Source organism: Mus caroli, chromosome 5 (assembly GCF_900094665.2).
Source record: "Mus caroli chromosome 5, CAROLI_EIJ_v1.1, whole genome shotgun sequence".
NCBI lineage: Eukaryota > Metazoa > Chordata > Mammalia > Rodentia > Muridae > Mus > Mus caroli.
In genome coordinates, this window is record NC_034574.1 from 143,578,873 (window position 1) to 143,598,632 (window position 19,760).

A 19,760-nucleotide genomic window follows, 5' to 3' on the forward strand; every position below is an offset into this window, starting at 1 on the left:
ACTGAGTGGATGCTAATTCCATGTCTGTCAATCAGAAGACCCCACTCCATCATAAATCCTCCCATTGTTTTCCCACAGATGCCACACTGTGGTAAGAACAACAGCAGATGTAGAAACTGAGCTAATCTTGGGGAGATGCAAACAGCCCGGACAATCAAAGACGCAGCCTCAAGGTGCTGAGCACATGACTTAAAGACTTACCATGAAGCCACACTAATAAATACAATGTGATATTGGCAAAATGATAACTGATAAATCAATAGAGCAGAAACAAAGTCAGGAAATAGGCTTATACCTATGTCTGTGTGTGTGTGTGTCTGTGTGTGTCTGCGTATATGTATGTGTCTGCGTATATGTGTGTGTCTGCGTATATGTGTGTGTCTGTGTATATGTGTGTGTGTGTCTGTCTATGTGTGTGTGTTGATTTTGTAGTCAAGCTTTCAGGGTATCACAATCAGACAATAACAGCCTTTTTAACAGTTGCCAAAGTGACTGGACTGCCAGATTCAGGAAATTCGCCTTGATTCATTTTGTCAAAAACAAAAGAAAATGAAAAGTTAATCATTATGCAAATACAAATTTAGTTGGAATTATAGATTGGATAATCTATAATCCAATACAGTTGTTTTAATGTATATATACACTCCATTAGTGTGTAGGACATACTTTTGCTATATTCAATATATTAAAAGAACTGATTAAAACTTGCAGGGCTCCAGAGATGGCACTGCAGGGGACCCGAAGTCAATATCTGTTGAATTCAATTTCTGCAATACTGCTTAAGAGCAGATATTGCTTTTGCAGAGGACCCCGCTCAGGTCCTTAAATATCTTTTAAAAAGACCAGGCCAGCCAGATAGTGGTGATGGACACCTTTAATCCCAACATTAGCACTCAGGAGGCAGAAGCAGGTCAATATTTTGAGTTTGAGTCCAATCTGGTCTACAGAGCCAGTTTCAGGACACCCAGAGCTACACAGAGAAACCCTGTGTAGTGGTTTGTATATGCCTGGCCCAGAAAGTGGCACTATTAGGAGGTGTGGCCTTGTGGGAGGAAGTGTGTCACTGTGGGGATGGGCAATGAGACCCTCCTCCTAACCATATGGGAGCCAGTCTTCTCCTATCTGCCTTTGGGAAAAGAGATACAACTCTCAGCTCCTGCACCATGCCTGCCATGCTCCTGCCTTGACGATAATGGACTGAACCTCTGAACCTGTAAGCCAGCCCCAATTAAATGCTGTCCTTATAAGAGTTGCCTTGGTCATGGTATCTCTTTACAGCAATGGAGACCCTAACTAAGACACCGTCTCAAAAAAAAAAAAAAAACCAACCAACCAAACAAGGCCAATTCAAAGAACAATGACAAACTCTGTTACTCCATTGTCCATTGTTGTTCCCTGGCAGGAAGCATCAGAGGTGTTTTCCATTAAGTATCATTAAAATTCTAGCACGCTCAAGGTAGTCTTAGGTAGCTTCTGCAATGTGATGTTACACATTTGAACACTGGTATTTTTAGGTTTGTATAACTAACAATTGAATAGCAAAGATGTGAAATGTTAAAAGAAGAAGAATGCAGTGTGTTATCAGGGACAGTGGGATGGTGGCTGGAGCAGAGAGCTGGGGAAGTCTGGACTTCTCCATCACTTCAGCCCAGTCTCCCTCTCCTGTGCATAAAGGGATGTCTCCAGATTTTTGTTTTAGGAGTCCCCTGAGTTCCAGGGAGACCCGTGAACAAAAAAGGAGGCATACAGATTTGTGTTTCGACTCGAGCAAAAGCACTATATGGATGGGATGGGGGGCATTCAGACTGGGCTGACGGCCTCTGGGGGGCCCAAGCAAGCTTCTGGTTTTTATGATCTTATAAAAAAGGAAGGGCTAGCATAATGAATTTAAAAGGAATGTAGATAAAAAATGCTTCATGACTGTTCACTTTAAATCAAAGATCATTACCTAGTGATACTCCTGTTGGAAGTCTATAAAGGCACATTTGTTCCGTGTAAACTCAGCACTGGCTTGGCATTTTAAACAGCCACCTAGTAAAGTTCTAATTTATTTTGTCACCCGAAGCCTTAAGGTGAGTCACCCAGAAACTAAAAACGTATGCACCAGAAGGCCATGGCTCTTGACTAAGTGCACATTTAAATTCAGGTGCAGTTTGCGTTGTTCCAAAAGAGGAAGAATTAATATTTCAGGAACACTTTTATAAGTAACAGAAGGAATGTTAGCCCTGGAATTAATTGCTGAATAATTTATTCCAAGAAATTTGGGTGTAACAAATTCTATAATGGCTATTGGGAGAACATTTTGAATCATATACTAGTTCTATTTTCTGAGGACTCTTCACAGTGACTTCTGGTGTTTGCCCACTTTCCACTCACATCAGCAAAGAATGTGTGTTCCTCTTTCCACTCATCCTGGCCAGCATTTATTGCCTCTTCCTTTCCTAAGAAGTTACTTTGACTGAGGGAAGCTTAATGAAGTTTTAATTTGATACTGAATATTTTTCATATGTTTATTCAACAGTCATACTCTCAAAATTTCACATTCATCGATTAGGCTATTTGATTTTGGCTTTACTTTCTTATTTCTTTATATATTCTGGAAGTTATCCTTCTATCAGATGTATAGCAGGCAAATATTTTTCATAATGATGTATGCTAATGGACTCATGTGCTGTTCAGAAGTTTAGCAAACTTAGCTGTTTAGTAAAATCCCACTTATCAAAAAAAGAGGAGAAAATGCCTATAATGAAATTAAATTTATATATTAGGTGACTCCATGTAGACTGCACATATTAGTTGCTTTTCTCCTTGCGGTGACAAAATACCCAACAAAAGCAACTTAAGAAAGGGAGGTTCAGGGCTGGAGAGCTGGCTCAGTGGTTAAGAGCACTAACTATTCTTCCAGAGGTCCTGAGTTCTCACAACCATCTGTAATGGGATCCGATGCCCTGTTCTGATGTGTCTGAAGACAGCAGCTACAATGTATTTAGATAGATAGATAGATAGATAGATAGATAGATAGATAGATAGATATAGATTAGAGATAGAGATAGAAATATATATATATATATATATATATATATATTTACACACACACACATTTTTGCTCACAGCAGAAAAACAAAACAAACAAACAAACAAACAAAAAAAACCCCAAAAAAAACCATGGCCTCCAGGGTATGAGGCAGTCGGTCTCATAATGTCCACAATAAGATAGCAAAGAAAGATGGATGCTGGTAGCAGACCATTCTCTCCTTTTTATTGGTGGGACCCCCACATTCAGAATGGGTTTTCCCATCTCATCTCAGTTGAGTATTTGTAGAAGAACCTTCACGGATATACCCATGGCTTTGCCTCCTAGATGATTCTAAATCCAATCAAATTAGCAAGGAAGATTGGTCAACACAAGCCCCGCCCTTCACTTGTTCACTTGACAACCAAACACCTCACTTTAAATCACAGCAATCTACTCTGGACCTCAAAGGTTCACAGCTATCTCATTATGCAAAATGTGTTTGGTTCACCATCAACATTCTTTAACAATTGTCTTTAACAATCCCTGCACTGGTTTTTGTTTTTAAATACATTTTGTATTCAAAACAAAGGGCTCATAGCTGTGAGCCCCTTTATTCAACCAAACAAGTTACATCCTATATTGTGACAATGGGTCACAATAAATATTCTATCCCAAGAGGAATGAACATGGGGATACCAAGGAAAGACATGCTCAAAGCAATATCAAAAACCACCGGGAAAACCACCAAACTCTACTACATCGGGTCAGCACCAGCAGTCTATGGCGGCATCACATGGACTCCCACTGTCCCAGGCAGCCCTGCCTGTCCAGGTCTCCCTCCATGCAGGCTGTCTCCTGCAGTGGCTTGCCTCTGTGCTCGCAGATTTCCTTGGGGGACATCTTGTTGTCCTGGTGTCTCCAACACTTTGGTGTCTCCATGTCTATTTGGGTTTTATCTTCACAGTTAAACCCATCTAGAAATATCCTCCTGAACACACCAGAGATTTGTCTACTAGCTTCAATCAAGTTAACTATGGAAATTAGCCATCTTGTGGTGCATTCTTAGAAGCAAGGTGATGGCCGTTGTTTTCCCTGGAATACTAAGGATGCATTGGACCAGTGGCTGACAGATATGAGCCTCTACCAGATTCTCTATGGAAGTCACAACCACAGTGACATTAAATTCTTTGTAGCTTTCGGGAAACAAACATACCTGCGTTGCTCGTGACTCTGCAGGTTACCTGTCACCTGTCTGGGGTTGGTATGTGTCTTGAGGATGGCTGACATTATTTCTTAACCTCAATCCTCAATGGAGATGGACAGAACTCAGGACTCACCTACGAACCCTCATAACTCAAACACATGGCTCCTTCCCTTTCCTAGCAGTTCCGTTGAAACCCCTGTCTGCGCCCTTCAGTTTAGTTGTTTATTCTATCTTGTTCTTAGTTTTCTTTAGGAGATAGTTCCAGGGAGCTGGAGAGAGGCCCTGTGGTTAAAAGTATGCACTGCTCTATCAGGGGACTCACGCAAGTGCCCATGTTAGGTGGCTCACAACCCCCTGTAACTGCAGCTCCAAAGGATCTCCTCCCTTATTCTGGGCTCCCCAGTTACTTTCACCCACATGTACATACACACATGGGCACACAATTTTTAAAAATAAATAAATGTAATAAAAGCAATTCTAGGTACCATTTTTAGTTCACTTTCTCTCAGAACTTTGAGTATGGCCACGCTTATTCTGACGTCTGATGCTGTTGTTGACAAGCCTGCACACATTAGAATTCGGGCTTTTCTAAACATCTATCTTTTTATAAAGCCATAATTTCAAAGACCAAATGTCTACAGGTAGACTTATGCTTACTAGCTGTTTGCATATTCACAGAGCCTTGTGTTTTATTAGTTCTCTCTTGGTCCCGAGCCTCTGGAATATTATCTCTTCTTCATTTCTACTGAGCTCGCTCTGTCGGCATTTTGATTCATTATCTATTGAAAATTTTCATTCTTTCCTCTGAACTGCATGGTCTGTTGTTTGAGTTCTTAAGTCTCAGAAATATATTATTCATTTCTTAACATCTCTGTGGTTCTTTTTAAAAGGTTTACTTGATTTTATTTGTGTGTGTGTGCGTGTGTGTTTGTGTGTGTGTATATGAGTGTTTCCCTACATGTATGTCTGTGTACCATGTGTGTACAGCATCCACAACAGCCAGAAGATGGCATAGGAATCCCATAGAAGGCAATTACAGTTATGAGACACCCTGTGGGTGCTGCTAATCGAACCTGAATCCTCTAGAAGAGCAGCCAGTGCCCTAAACTACTGAGCCAGCTCGCTGAACTCTCTGTGGTTCTTTTGCACGGTTAGTTCTTTCTTACTTCTCCTATGATTCCACCTACGGCCCCGTTAAGGCATTTAATATTCCAAACCCAATCACCTCAACAGCCACAGTGTTTGGGGTTCAAATCTATCATTGTTGTTTCTTACCCGTGTGTGTTTCATTGGCCTTTGATAATGAGCTAATATTTGGCTGACATTAAAATGTGTGACATTAAAGTGTGGGAAACTAACTTGAGGGTGTTTTCCCGGGGAGTTTGTACTTTTTGTGGCTGAGGTCTGGTCTCCACCTTTCAGAGTCCTTAGAGGGATTGTGGGGGAGCTCTCAGAACCAGCCAGTGACTTGAAGACTAGGAGATGCAATTCTAGTATCCACGTCTATTTATCAGATGGCCTAGCCTTTTGTATTAGCTTACTGCTCTCTGTAAACATTCCAGCACATTTTTGTCTTTCTTTCCCTTTGGATTTCATTTCCTTGTCTCCAGAAAGGTAATCCAATTTCCTTAATGTAGATGCTGGTATCTCGAAGTGCAGAGGCTTTTAGAATGTTATCCAGGCATCCACCACTCCACCAGCAGTGGATGCCTGGATAACAGGTTTTGCTCTGGCTGTGTGTGCTTAATAGCAGCTCTTGCCAAGAGTGACAATTCCAGATAACTGAAGCTTAACGTGACTTAAATTATTTTAGATTTGTAACAGCACAGTGAGTATGTGTGGATCCTCTTGACTATACAAGACTGGGTGAGAGGTTTGCTCAACTAACGGACGCAAAGGCTGATGGGATTGTGTTAGCTTACATTTCTTCTGCCAGTAAGTCTGTGGCCATTTATGAGAGGGTTATATAAAGTATCAATTTTAGTGACTAATGAATTCATTCATGCCCTCCACACTGAAAAGCTAGCATGTAATTATAATCACAGATACCATAGCTGCAGAACAGAGTTACATAGATTTTTTTCCCCCCATAACTTACGGTGAGTAAATTACCCAGGTGACTACTGCCATCATCAGCTCGCTGCTGTAAGCTTTGGATTTCTAGCTGTAGTTATTGTATAAATCCAGCTTTGTGAGGAAAAGTCTTACATAGTTATGTAATTATGCCTGGGATATCAGCTAGCCCTTTACAAACAGAAAAGGATATTAAATTGGTAATGGACAAAATTTGTGATAAAGGGGAGCAGACTGTGTAGTGGTGAGAGGTGTTTCCATGCCTGTACCACCCTTAGGCACGGGGTGGGGGGTGGGGGTTGATGGTTTGAATAAGAAAGTTCCCCACAGGCTTATATATTGTAATGCTGGGTCTCCAGGAAATGGAGCTGTTTGAAAGGATTGGAAGGATTAGGAGGTGTGGCCTTGTTGGAGAAAGTGCATCATTGGGGGTGGGATTTGTGGTTTCAATCGCCCATGGCAGATCTTGTCTCTCCCTCTCCCTCTCCCTCTCCCCTCCCTCCCCCCCCTCCCCCTCTTAGATACTTTCTTTTATAAAAATTGCCTTGACCATGGTTTCTCTTTACAGCCAAAGAACACTGACTATAAGAGGGAATTTAGCAAAAGCCTTGATGAAAAGCACAGCTTGGCATGCTAGGTAATAGCGGCTCATGCCTTTAATGCCAGCACTCAGGAGGCAGATACAGGCAGATCTCTGGTCTAGAAAGCACCTTCCAGGACAACCAGGGCTACAGAGAAAAACCCTGTCTCAGAAAAAGAAAAAAAGAAAAGAAAAAGAAGAAAAGAAAAGGACAGGAAAAGTTTGGTAAGATAGTCATACATAATTCTGAAGTGATATTAAATTCAAACTTTTCTGAGCATAGGTAAATTATATTTGTAATTTTATCTTTTTTTTAATCTAAATGGAAGTATTTGCCAGGCATGGTGGCGCACGCCTTTAATCCCAGAACTCGGGAGGCAGAGGCAGGCAGATTTCTGAGTTCGAGGCCAGCCTGGTCTACAAAGTGAGCTCCAGGACAGCCAGGGCTATACAGAGAAACCCTGTCTCCAAAAAAAAAAAAAAAAAAAAAAAAAAAAAAAAAAAAAAAAAAAAAAAAAAAAAAAAAAAAAAAAAAAAAAATTATCTTCCACTAGCCACCAGAAAAGATGTCTTTTATTATTATTATTTTGTTTTTGTTTGGTTTTATATTTATTTTATACATGTGAGTATTTTCCCTGAATGTATGTATGTGTACCATGTATATGCCTGGTGCCTACAGAGGTTAGAGACAGTATCAGATGCCCTGGTTACAAATGGTTGGGAGCTGCCATGTGGTACTGAGATTCGGGCCCAGGTCCTCTGAAGAACAGCCAGGGCTCTTAACAGCTATGCCATCTTTCCAGGCTGAAATGTTATTGTCTTCAATGACAGAATATTGTACAGTCTCTCTATAATGAACATTTGGACTGCGTAGAATGACTTCTCAACAAACACAAGAGAAAAGCAGGCCTGCCTGGTTACATCTTTCACCAAAATAAATTTAAATTTGGATGGTTTGAAACCAAAGCAACAGATAGTGTATTTAACAGCCGTTACATATCTGAGAAAGTGCTGGATATCTGTTAGCCACTAGAAAGGTGCAAATCAAAACCCCACTGAAATCCTGAATTACCCATATTGTACCAAAAAAAAAAAAAAAAAAAAAAAGCAAACAACACACACACACAACAACACACACAAAACCACAAAAAACAAACACCAGACCAGTGATGGTGATGTATATACCTTTAATCCTAGCACTCAGGAGGCAGAGGCAGGCTCTCCAAGAGCTGCATAGTGAGATCCTGAGGGAGGGGGGAGGCAGACAGACAGACAGACAGGTAAAGAGGAAGAAAGAGAGAAAAGGAGGAGGGAAGGAGACAGAGAAAGAAAGAGACAGAGTCACAGAGAACAGAGAGACGCACAGAGACAGAGAAAGACCACTCGGAGAGCCACTGATCCCTAGTCAGTGATGGAAGCACGGCAAAGCTTGGTGTCAGGAGTAACCATAAATCAGGAGAGGGGAAGGACAGACCAAGCAAGCAGACGACAGCCATCCTTCTGCACACCCTTTTAATCTGGCTGCTTCCAAGTGGTTCTGGGAGTTGATGAAACCAAGCAGCACACAGACCACCCCCTCCCTCTCTGAAGACAGATTGGAGAGAACTGAGGTCAGATTACTACAGAGATACCTGCAGGCGCGTAGGGACTCAGCCTAGAGGCCCCAGCGACACGTTTACGATGAAGAAAATGCAGTGAACCAAGACAGTGGGGCATTCTAAAGCCATAAAGAAGCCAGACAAAGTCCAGGCACGAAGAGCGGAGTCCCCACGTCCACTAAGGAACTACGGACAATCGACAGGTACTGGCAGAAAGAAATCAGTTTTCTTTAGTGGTGCGGCCCTGGTTAGGTAAAGCACAGCCCCAAGGATGACCACACACCTCGCCACAGGACCTGGACTTGGGTTTAAAATAAAAAAGAGGACACAAGGTTGGGAATGTGTGTCTACAAAAAGTTGGTGTAAGGGGATGAACGTGATCAAAATACACTGTACAGAATTCTCAAAGCGCCACTAAAAGGTGAGAAGAAGGAAATGAATGGGGTGGGGGTGTTCAAAAGACATCGCCTAACAGCTTGTTTGATCAGTAAGTTTCTCAAAGAGAGAGGGTTGACTTTTCAATTCAACAGCATTTTATAGGGGACGCAGATCCCCTATTCAGACAGAATCAGGTACCTAAATTTTCAGTACCTGAAAATAAACTCCCCTCCATTTGTAAGAACCCCAGTGCATTGTAGTGGATAATAAGACAGGTATTTACATGAAATCTTGCAGTATTCGTATCAAAAAGTACAGGCACTGCCGACGGGTGATTGTAACAACAAGAGTGAGGTTGATTCAAGACAAGATCAATAAAGTACATGTGTACTTCTCTGAACCAATTTGCCAGGCCTTCCATTCTAGCTCTGCATGAAGCCGGCCCTGAAATTTCCCTGCTGAGTTTGCCTCTCTGGGTCTGAATCCATTCACCCTGCTTAACTTAGTTACATCTTCAGCCTGTGTGTATTTCAACCTCTCCCCGTTGCAGGTCAAAGGCCAGCGTGCAACCCCCAGGACACCGGGCAGATTTAAAATGCATTAACCACAAACATATCCAAGCGCTCAGGCTTTCTGCCTTCAAATGTCAGTAATGAGCTGGAGGAGGTCTTAATTATTATTTATAGTTGTTGAATTCAGACTCTTCCTGGGCTAACATTTCAAAGATTAAGTCTGAGCAGCCCTGGTGGGAAACGATGAGCTGGCTTTTGCAATTTCAGAAGATATTAAGCTTGGCCTTTGATATTAATGCAGAATTCTAAACTAAATTCTTTGAAGTCTAGACACCATTTTCTTTCTCTGAAGATATATCCTTGTGGGAGATATATTTAAACTTCAAATATTGCCTTGTGGTGGCCAATTAATGGTACTTAGTTGCATTTTAGAATTTATGCTTTAGACTTTAACACCAGATCCGTCATCTTGGCAGAACACAAATATAGGGAGGGTCATTTAATCAACAGAGTGGGTTTTTTTTTTTTAAGTGATGGGGGGGTTGTTTTTGTTTTGTTGGAGTTTCTTTGTTTGGGGAGGCTGGGGAAGGGGGGTGGAGGCGTGGAGGCTATCTTAAAAGACCTCAAGTTCAGTGAACAACAACAACAACAAAAGTTTCTTTAAACCTAAGAGAAGATCTTCGAGTATTTCTTTTCCTGATTCCTTTTCCTTTGGTCCTGTATCAAGGGAGAGCATTGAAAGAAATTTAACTCACTTCTTAAAAGGCAGAAGAACCAACTTCATTGCGTGATAAATAAAATATTGTATATCTCTAATTCCGTTTGAATTCTTAGCCTATCAAAAACTGGAAGGAAAGACAGAGCGAGGCTGGCCCCAGCTGCCAGCAGCCAGTCACTGCAGGCAAGCGTCAGACAGCCTTTGCATCCGCTCCCAAACCCTCCGCTCTAATCCACACTAGGACCCTTTCTCCACCGACACTCCCCAGGTAGTGAGAAAAGAAGTCTGTACTCGGACAAGAAAATCCTACTTGTCTTTTTGGGATGTTCTTTAGGATCGCACTGGGATCAACGGGAGTCCCTACACAAAGCGGACTGGTTAAAAAGCTATCTTTGGGGTGTGAGGGGGGAAGAAAGTCACAGTGACTTTGTGTAGATGTGGGACTTGTAACGCTCACCTCTTCTGAATGTCACTTGAAAACATCTCAGTATGGTCCTTCACACAGTCCTCCATGTATGTGTCAATGAGGACGTATCTCTCAGATGCTTCTTGTATGAAAACTGCTTCTAAAGAGTTTCCCAGTTGGTCCACGGTAGATGTACGGTCCTTCACACTCTGGAATTTGTACTATGTTTAGATTAAGAATGGGTGCAAGTCACTCCAGGTGCTTTGAGAAAAAAAACATTAAGCTATTAAAATGTTGCTTATTAATAAGGTTAGAGAGCTATTTACCTTCTCTCTTTTCTTACACCTTACCCTTCTTACACCGTGATGAATGTAATGTCCAGAAACACAAGTCTACTTTTAAAATAAAGCGAAGCGAGAGAAGGGAAAGGACGGAAAGAGAAGCAGACTCCCCAGTGACAAGCGTCGGTGTCCCTTCGTGCCAAGGAGGTTTCAGCTGAGCATGCTCAGACACATGGGAGGCACCAGACTATCAAAACTCCTTCTGAGAAGCAAGGACACATCTACGAACTCAATGCTGCAAATCTACAGCTCTTTCCTCTGACACCGGACACCTCTCGAGCGCACACCGGCCACAATGTGGCTCCTACTTCATGTCATCCTTCTGACAGAGGTCAAAGGTAAGGCTGCCGCTCTCTTGCTACAAGTGGCATAGGGTTCCCAGAGATTAGAAAATCATTATGTAGTTCTGTGATGTTTACAAGAGACTCTGTGCGGTGTTTGGAAGATAGACGTCCCGCTATGCATCCGCAGAAATGGTCGTTAATTTGTCTGGCACACCGAGGAGCCCAGCAGTTTTCAAATGCAGTATCTATCTCCCAGAAACGTGACTTTTTATGTCGTTAGAACTAAAGATGGGTTGTATTTTCTAAATCAGTGTTGACATATCAATTCGAGCAGAGGCAAGCGCTTCTGAGAGCAAGGGAGGATATTCGTAAACTAAAAAATGTGTTTGTATAAACTCAACCTGTTTGAATATGCTCATAAAATGAGTGTAATTGATTGTTTGTGGTTATGGGGTTTGGAGTTTGGGTTTTTTTTTGTATATTTGTTTGTTTTTGTTAATCTAAACTGGGGACTGCAAACCACAAAAGCAAATCCAAAAATGTCTGAGTTCACCTATATAAAAGTTATTAAAATATAAAAACATGTACTTGATATAACTCTCTTACCTGCTCTGAGATTTAGAAAGTTGATGTGAAGTTCTCACTTCCCAACCAGTGACTTTCATGTGTTTAGGGCTACAAACAAATAAAGTAAAACCTAATTTTGCCACAAGTTTATACACTTCCTATTGCTGCCCAGGGCACAGGAGCTCATTCTTACTTTGGTCCAAAGGAACTCATAGCTTTTCTTTCAAACTTTTCAGAATAAATATTGGAATTTGAAACTATCATTAGCCTCTTTTAAAAAAAAATCAATTTAATTAAATGAGATACAAGTGAGCAGTTTTCATCTTTAAGCAAAACGCACCGCTTAGGACAATCAAATGTAACTTCTGAGCATAAAATCTAGTATTTAAGGACAACTACCAAAAGATTTTTAAATGCTTAAAATTTTATTTTGAACTTGTAACAACACTAAAACTTTATTCCACATTGTACATCAAAGGCCTTATCCACCCCGATGTACCCGGAGCGGTTTCAATTTTGCATTCTAACCTCTCCTGCACGCCAATCTATTCTCTAAAAAGGAACAATAAATTCTTCTTTCAGGAAACCGCAGCTTTAGAAACAGGGGTCTGATTTGATTTAAGATCTAAAAGCAGAAGCCTGTGTTCTGTCTTTAGTCATGATATTCAATTTTGGAGGATGGTTAAGAATGAGTGATTTAAAGAGTCCTTGGGATCTTTAAACGATGCTCCAACTCTAACCACCACTCACCAAGTTACTCATTCTGTGCACTTGAGTAGGCTTGCACTGGCCTTTCTGACCCCCAAATCACCTCGAAGAGACTGCGTATGGTTTTGCTGTAGTGCACTGGGCTCTGAAAAGTGGGAGAGAAAGGGAGAAGAAAAAGATCATTTTGGATCTTTCTAAATGCCCGACTTCAGATTTATATCTTGAACCTAAAAATAGCTCAGTCCTCTGCTCCGTTTTATTTTTTTAAGTCTGCGTTACTTTTCCTCATTTTAAACCTTTCTATTTACAGTAACTCACTTTAGAAGTGCAACGTGTCGGTCCTGACATCTTATGAAATTGTAATTATTTGTTTAGTAATTGCCAGAGCTTTTGCGTTTCCTCATACAATTCTTGACAGTTAAAATAGTAAGGCTCTCTGTCATGACCAAACAAAGGCCATTATTAATTTTTTTTTCCCTCAGAGTAAAAATTGTTTTCGGAAGTTAAGTCTGAGTGGTCGGTCATTTTTTTAGGGCAGTATAAGTAAGCCACATGATTGACTGTTTTCTCTTTGGGCCACGGTCACTCAAGTGCTTAAGAAGTAAGTGACATTTACTGTCTTAATGCATTGGCCAACAGCTCCAACCTTCACAACCTGACGCCTCTCATGACGTGCACTTCATGACTTTTGCTAACCGGCCCCAAACCACCCTAAAAAGACTTTTAATGAATGGATAGGGGCAGTGTTAACTCAAAACAGTTAAACTCAAACAGCGTGCTTAGGCAGAAAATTAAAGTCTCAAGTATGGAGAATCCTGCTTGATAACTTCCACCGGTTATAGCCCCAAGTCATTTGCTGCTCCTTAATAAATGTGATCCTTCTTCCAAGCAGAGCCCTGGCGCCATTCTGCAGTGAGCAGTGTTTGAGGTCCCCCTAGTGGCCAAATTGCACCTAGGCCTTAAGGGGGTGCTTTCCAAACCATGGGTCATTTAACTGCATCGCTAGGACTACAGAAAAGCTTCTCCAACTACATTTTAATTTCACACAATTGCATCCATGCTGTGCCTAGCTGTGAAAATCAATTGTACTTCAACCCAATCCTCTTGAAAATCTTTCTCGCCATTAATGGAAAAAATAAGTTTGCTCGCTTGAGGCAAAAACAGAGCCTGCTTGGGATGAGCGAGCTGGGACCCCAAAGTCAAAGCGTCCTCAGGTGTGTAACCTCCAGAGGCGTAACTCTGCACATTCTGCTGCAGGTGCATGTGAAGAGGCACAGCCAACTGCAGGAAAGACTTTCAGAATACCTTCCACTTGAACCCAAGACACAAAACTGGGACGCTAATAATGAAAAGCTGCGTGCTTTTTAAATCTTAAAAAAAAAAAATGCAGTTTCAAATAAAATTCAGCTAGTAACAAATTATCTGGGGTAAGGTAGTTATGCAATCATAAACTCACGGAGCTTTTAGAATGAGCCAGCGTCCCCAAACTCCATCTTTTACTTATTCAGTAAGTGTGTAAGTTGCTAATTAAGCAGAATCAATGTGTTTGTTTTACAAGGGAAACACTAATGAAGGTATGAGGGGGGCGGGGAAATCGCGTGGAAACAATTCTTTTTTCCCGTGTGCTTAATTTACAGTGCGTTAATTTCTCGTGGCTATACTTCCAGAGGAGAAAGAGACCTAGAAGGGTTCTGAATATATAAAATGCCCTCCAAAAACAATTACTTTAGCATTCACATGATAAAGAGCCTTTTGAAAGGTTAACACTAGAAAGAAATTGCATTAGCCAGGTTGTGAAGCAAAAGGCCGTTCCAATGTGTTCAGTGACAAGGGACAGAATCCCAGCCTTCCTTTCTTCCCTGTCCTCCTGCCCACCAGTCACTATTTGGCCCCTTGCCTCTGTCCCTGGTGACACCTCCTGCTCCCTTCTCTCCGACTCCTAAGTAGGAGGCTAGTCTGGTTTTGTTGCGATTTTTTTGTTTGTTTTTTGCTTTCATTTTGACTTCACCTTTCTAATTGGCTTGTAAAAATTGTATGGGGACCATGTGATGTATCTGTATGTGCCCACGATGCGATGTTCAAATCATCAGAATCAACAAATACTTTGGTACATTTTTCATTTCTTCACAAGCAAGTCCTTTAATACCCTTTTTGTCAGCCTTAGTTTTACGTCTGACATGTGTTGATTGTTCCCGTCAATAGGAGTCGGTGTGAGGAGTCCGTGGAGTACCAATCAAAGCAGGATCATTTGAATTTCCCTGCCCGTCACGTCTCCTCACGCTTGGAGTGTGTGCGCGCCTATGTTCCAGGCGCAAAGAAAAACATAAGACACATGCTCTAATGTAGGAGTTGTGAGAATTTACTTGAAGGTGGAATAATTGTTGCTAGAGGCTGACGAGAATCCGGGAAGGGAAGAGATTGATAGAAATTGCCAGAACAGAAGGGGCACATTCTGCTGTCTTACAGCACAGTGGCCTGACCACAGTTCACGTGGCCTGGTAGGCATTCGATGACGTCACTGCTGCATAGGTTCACTTCCGGTGAGATCCTCTTTGTGCATCTCCCTTGTCCCATCACGTCTACATTCTAGCCAAGTTCTCTGCTGTCTTCCTGGTCTCCATGCTCTGAAATCTTCCCGGGTTTCCACGTCTGTGCTTTCCAGCCCTCTTGTTACGTCACAGTCTCGGCTCTCTGTCAATCCTGCTACAGAGCCCTGAGTCGCCCTAAATCGCTCGGCTGCTCCATCAACGTTGTCCACATCTGCGGCTGCATTCCCACTTGGGGAACCATTTATCTTTCAGCGAGACCCTTCTTTAAATAGTCCTCTCACCACCTGGTGTCTTTGCTGGGCTTTGCTGCCCCCCCCCCCCAACTCCCAACCCCTAAAGGCTTCCTGTAGCTTTCTATTTCCTATTAACTCAATTTCCTTTCTGGAGGGGTGGCTGTCCTCTCAACTCCAGGCCTAGTCAATGGTCATCTGTGATTCTGTGAGCTAAGATTTGGGGGAAGGGGGAGGGCACAAAACTGAAACCGAACCAAATAATCATTATATCTTCAATCTTAATATGTCAGCACCAGCATGCTTTCTTCTTAAGGTGTGTAGTGGTTTGTCCCAATTCTGAAATATAGGAACCTCTGGAAACGAAGTTTGAACAAATTTGTCTACAAGTTTAGTCTCAATCAGTCAGGGACAATTCAGACTCCTTCTTTAAACATGTATTGTTTTTTTTAAAAATGCATTACTTTGTTTTATAGAACACTAATTCACCTGACTGGAAAAATTTTTTTGCCTTATTCAGCAGGAAAGGGTATGCAATTGTGAACTTTCCAAAATTAGTAAAAATACGTACATAAATATGTACGTATGTACATTGGAGCTGGAGAGATGGTTCTGGTTGAGAGCACTGGCTGCTCTTGCAGAGGACCTGGGTTCAGTTCCCAACACCCACAGGGTGGCTCACAACCATCTGTAACTCCAGTTCTAGAGGGAATCTGATGCCCTCTTCTGGCATCTTTGGGTACTGCATCTGTTTTACCTGAATGTAGCATAGTGCCGCGGTGGAGGTCAGAAAAGGGAATGAGATCCCCTGGAAACCGGAGTTACAGTCCCTTGCAGGTGCTGGGAATCGAACTCTCATCATCTGGAAGAGGAGTCAGTGCTCTTTACCACGGACCCACCTCCCAAGCCTCTATTCACGGAGGTTTTTAAGGATTTGGATTTTAAACTACTTCTTAAAGCTGTCTTATTCCCTACTTCTCCAAATATAAATTCTCCCTGTGCTTGGCCCTAAACTTGTTTGTGAGGTTGGAGAAAATGTCACCCCATTTTTGACCCACTACAAGTGGACTCATGGGTGTATCCACATAGGCAGACTGACCCCCAGCTCATTCTAATAGTTCAGACGTTTTGTCTTGTGGATGATCCAGCTCCACCCCCCTGTCCTGCTTACAGAGTCTCCACTGCTTTCCTGCTGGCTATGAGCAAAGGGTTTTATTGAGATCACCCCTTTGGGTGACCAGCCAGAGAGGGTCTTTCCTGGCTCGCTCAGAGCAGCTGCACTCAGCTGCCTCAAGCTATCATTGAACCTGACTCTGAAAGTACAAGTTAAAACACCACAGCAGGCTTTGCTTTTTAGGAAAAGGGTTTCATATAGAAGCATATGTGAGATTTGCCCACAGTAGAGTGGAGTCCTTTCCAAAAAAGTCATGACACCACATGCATGCAGTTCCCACAGAGGCCAGAAGATGGCGCCAGATCCAGATCTTGGGATTACAGGTCGTTGTGACCCAATAAGAGAGTATTGGGAACTGAACCCAGGTCCTCTGGAAAAGCAGCCAATTCCCTTAACTACTGAACTGGCGCTTCATCCCCAAGTCATTAGAAAAAAAAAAAAAGACTATGGTAATTTTTGTTATACAATCTGTATAACAAAACCCTGGATCATTTATCATGTTAATTCTATTTGTAAATCATTTTATTTTTTTAATTTGGTGGTGATGGAGACAATTAAATATTTGGCAAAGGAATTACTAACCCCACACTAACAAAATACAGCCTCTTAACGGGTAGTAATTCAAAACTTTGAATATGCAAGTTTACCTACCTGGCAGCCTTAATGGTAATTGCCATTCCAATCCTATAGGAGAAATGAATCATGTCATAACAGATGTCTAGCAAAAGGTAGCTTTGGTATCTGAGCCTCCTTGTCCCTGTCATTCCTCATCTACGTCTTTGTGTCTTAGGTAGAGACCGTCTGCTTAGCCGCTGCTTGTATCTCCAACTCTCATTTAAGGGGGAAAGCACTGACTTGGTCTGCACCCAGGGCTCTGTCCACTATACCCCTGAACTGCAGTCCCTATCTCCCATTCACAGTTTCTCTGAGTCAGTCTGTTTCAACTGAACAGGCTGAAAAATGTACCTAACCCTGTACGTATTTCTATACCCAACTCCCTTTTATGTAAGTGACGGAGATACTTTAAAACATGGAAGCTGGGTTCTCTTCCAGGGATGTAAATGAGCGACTTTTGCCTGAGGTAAGATGGCACAGACTTGACATAAAACTGTGAAGATGGGAAGATCAGAGGAGGGCATGTCTTGAGCTCAGGGAAAGCTAAAGCCATCCTCCCGGAAGGATTAGGCATCCTTCCACCGGGTTCACTGACGCTGGGGTCGGTCTGCCTCCTTGCATGTGTAAACTGTGTGTATGGGTTGCTCGCTCACAGAAACAGCCCTGCCTATTCCTGAATATTTCATGCGTCGATGACGACGTCTGAGATACATGTCACGTGCTAGAAATCCAGAACTTTCCTTGCCACAGGAACAGTCGAAATGAATAATTTCTTTCCGTCAGGCAAGACTTGTCACACTGTGTGACAAAAAACAAAATCAACTAGAATCGAACACTGCAAGGATCACCAAGAAAGGACTTTGGAGGTGGTAGTTTGTGAGGGGGGCTCATAATCTGGAGTGCCGATCTCGGGAAGGCTCAGGGAGATTTCCCCAGAAGTGGCTTCAGAAATGAATGTGAGATAAAAGGGGAGTGGAAAAGGGAAACAACATGTATTTCCAATGCAAAGAACAGCGCATAAAAAATCCCAGTACGGGGCTGGAGAGATGGCTCAGTGGTTAAGACCACTGACTGCTCTTCCAGAGGTCTTGAGTTCAATTCCCAGCATCCACATGGTGGCTCACAACCATCTAGAATGGGATCTGACGCCCTCTTCTGGTGTGTCTGAAGACAGTTACACTGTATTCATATAAATAAAATAAATATTAAAAAAAAAATTCTCGGTACCTTTCCTTCTGGGAATGTTTTCCTGACAAGAGACAAGATAGACAGAGAAAGTAAAGGAAACTGGGCCAGGGGAATCATTACCTCCCCACAGTTACCTGGCAACAGCCAGGTAGGCCTGGCCAGCTATAAAAGGGGCTGCTTGCCCCCTCCTCACTCTCTTCTTCTCTTGGGCTCTTCCCATCTTGCTCCCTGTCCCCTTACCCCCCCATTCCTTTCCCCCTTTCTCCATGTGCTCATGGTCAGCCTCTACTTCTCTACTCTCTCTCTCTCTCTCTCTCTTTGTCTCTCTCTGTGTCTCTCTCTGTCTCTGTCTCTGTCTCTGTCTGTCTCTCTCTCTCTCTCTCTCTCTCTGCCTTTCTCTGCCTCTACTACCCTCTTCACCTCTCCATAGCCTGAATAAACTCTATTCTATACTATCCTGTCGTGTAACTGGTCCCTTGTGGGTAAGGGATGCCTCAGCATGGGCCCGCTGAGACACCCCTTCCCCCACACTTTGCCACACCTCCATAGAACGTCTCCTTTTCTCTTTTTTATAAACACATCGGAAATCACTTTGGCACTTTTCCAGACTGTGTAGTATGCCGCTGAGGGATCCCCACACTATCTTTTGCACTTCTTCCCTTTCGCAGACATTTAGGTTGTTCCCAGTTTGGGACTGTGGTGAGTGGTGCTTTTGAGAATGTTCTGGCAGCAGGGATGGGGGTGGAGAGGGGGGGGTGTGGGGGTGTCTTCGGCCGCACTTTGCACACATTTCTGCAGACTCAGAGAGAGCCTGATGATGCATACACTTTGCAAAGCTCCAAGCTCAGCAGATGGCGAGCTGCTGTTTTCCAAAGCAGGTGTTCTCTTGAACATTCCCAGGAGTGTATTAGGGCTTGCTTTTAAAATCCTAAGGAGGGCTGGAGAGAAGGCTCCCGGGTTAAAGAGCTTGCTACTCTTCCAAAGGATCTTGGTTTAGTTACCAATACCTACATGGTGGTTCACAGGCACCTGTAACTCCAGTTCCAGGGACCAGGTGCCCTCCTTCCTCTCTAAGGCCCTCTTTCTCACTTCCATGCCTATTGTCTTTCATCTCTCCGAGCGTTTTAACCCAGGTCAGCCCTGGAACCGCAGGAACTATCTGCTGAAGCCTGGTGGGTCCCATTGGGTTCATAACTGGAAACAATCTACCCATAACCTGTCCCAGAATCTACCCGAAACCAGCAGTTTAGCTGGGAGAGGTTGGACCCCCAGGGGTTCCTCCCCAATCTATGATTGATTGTTGACAGGTTCAGTCTTGCGCATGCCCAGTGCAGGCAACCACAGCTGCTGGACAGTTGTGTTTACAAAGTCTGAGTCGTGCCCTGGAGAGTGTTTTAAGCCCTCCTCCCTGTCTTCCAGCCCTTACCTTCTAGTTCCTCAAGCTTCTTTCTTGTTTCCACTATTTAGTTACATCATTGGTTTTTCTCAAGGATAGCATACACATAAACATCTTGTAGGACGTGTTTTAGGTCTATCCCTAGGTACATAGCTGTTGATGATGTTTAAAAAAAAGAAGAAGAGCCGGGCGTGGTGGCGCACGCCTTTAGTCCCAGCACTCG

General features: G+C 42.8%; 1 protein-coding gene across 3 annotated transcripts in view; it reads left to right on the plus strand.

Moving 5' to 3' along the window:
- Positions 1–10,930: 10,930 nt before the first annotated feature.
- Rxfp2 (relaxin family peptide receptor 2) overlaps positions 10,931–19,760 on the plus strand; it is a 64,147-nt gene continuing 55,317 nt past the window's right edge. For all 3 annotated transcript variants that reach the window (XM_021162803.1, XM_021162802.1, XM_021162804.1), the window contains exon 1: positions 10,931–11,164. In XM_021162803.1, coding sequence (XP_021018462.1) covers positions 11,122–11,164 — 43 coding nt within the window. In that variant the 5' untranslated portion in view covers positions 10,931–11,121. The remainder of the gene's footprint in view (positions 11,165–19,760) is intronic.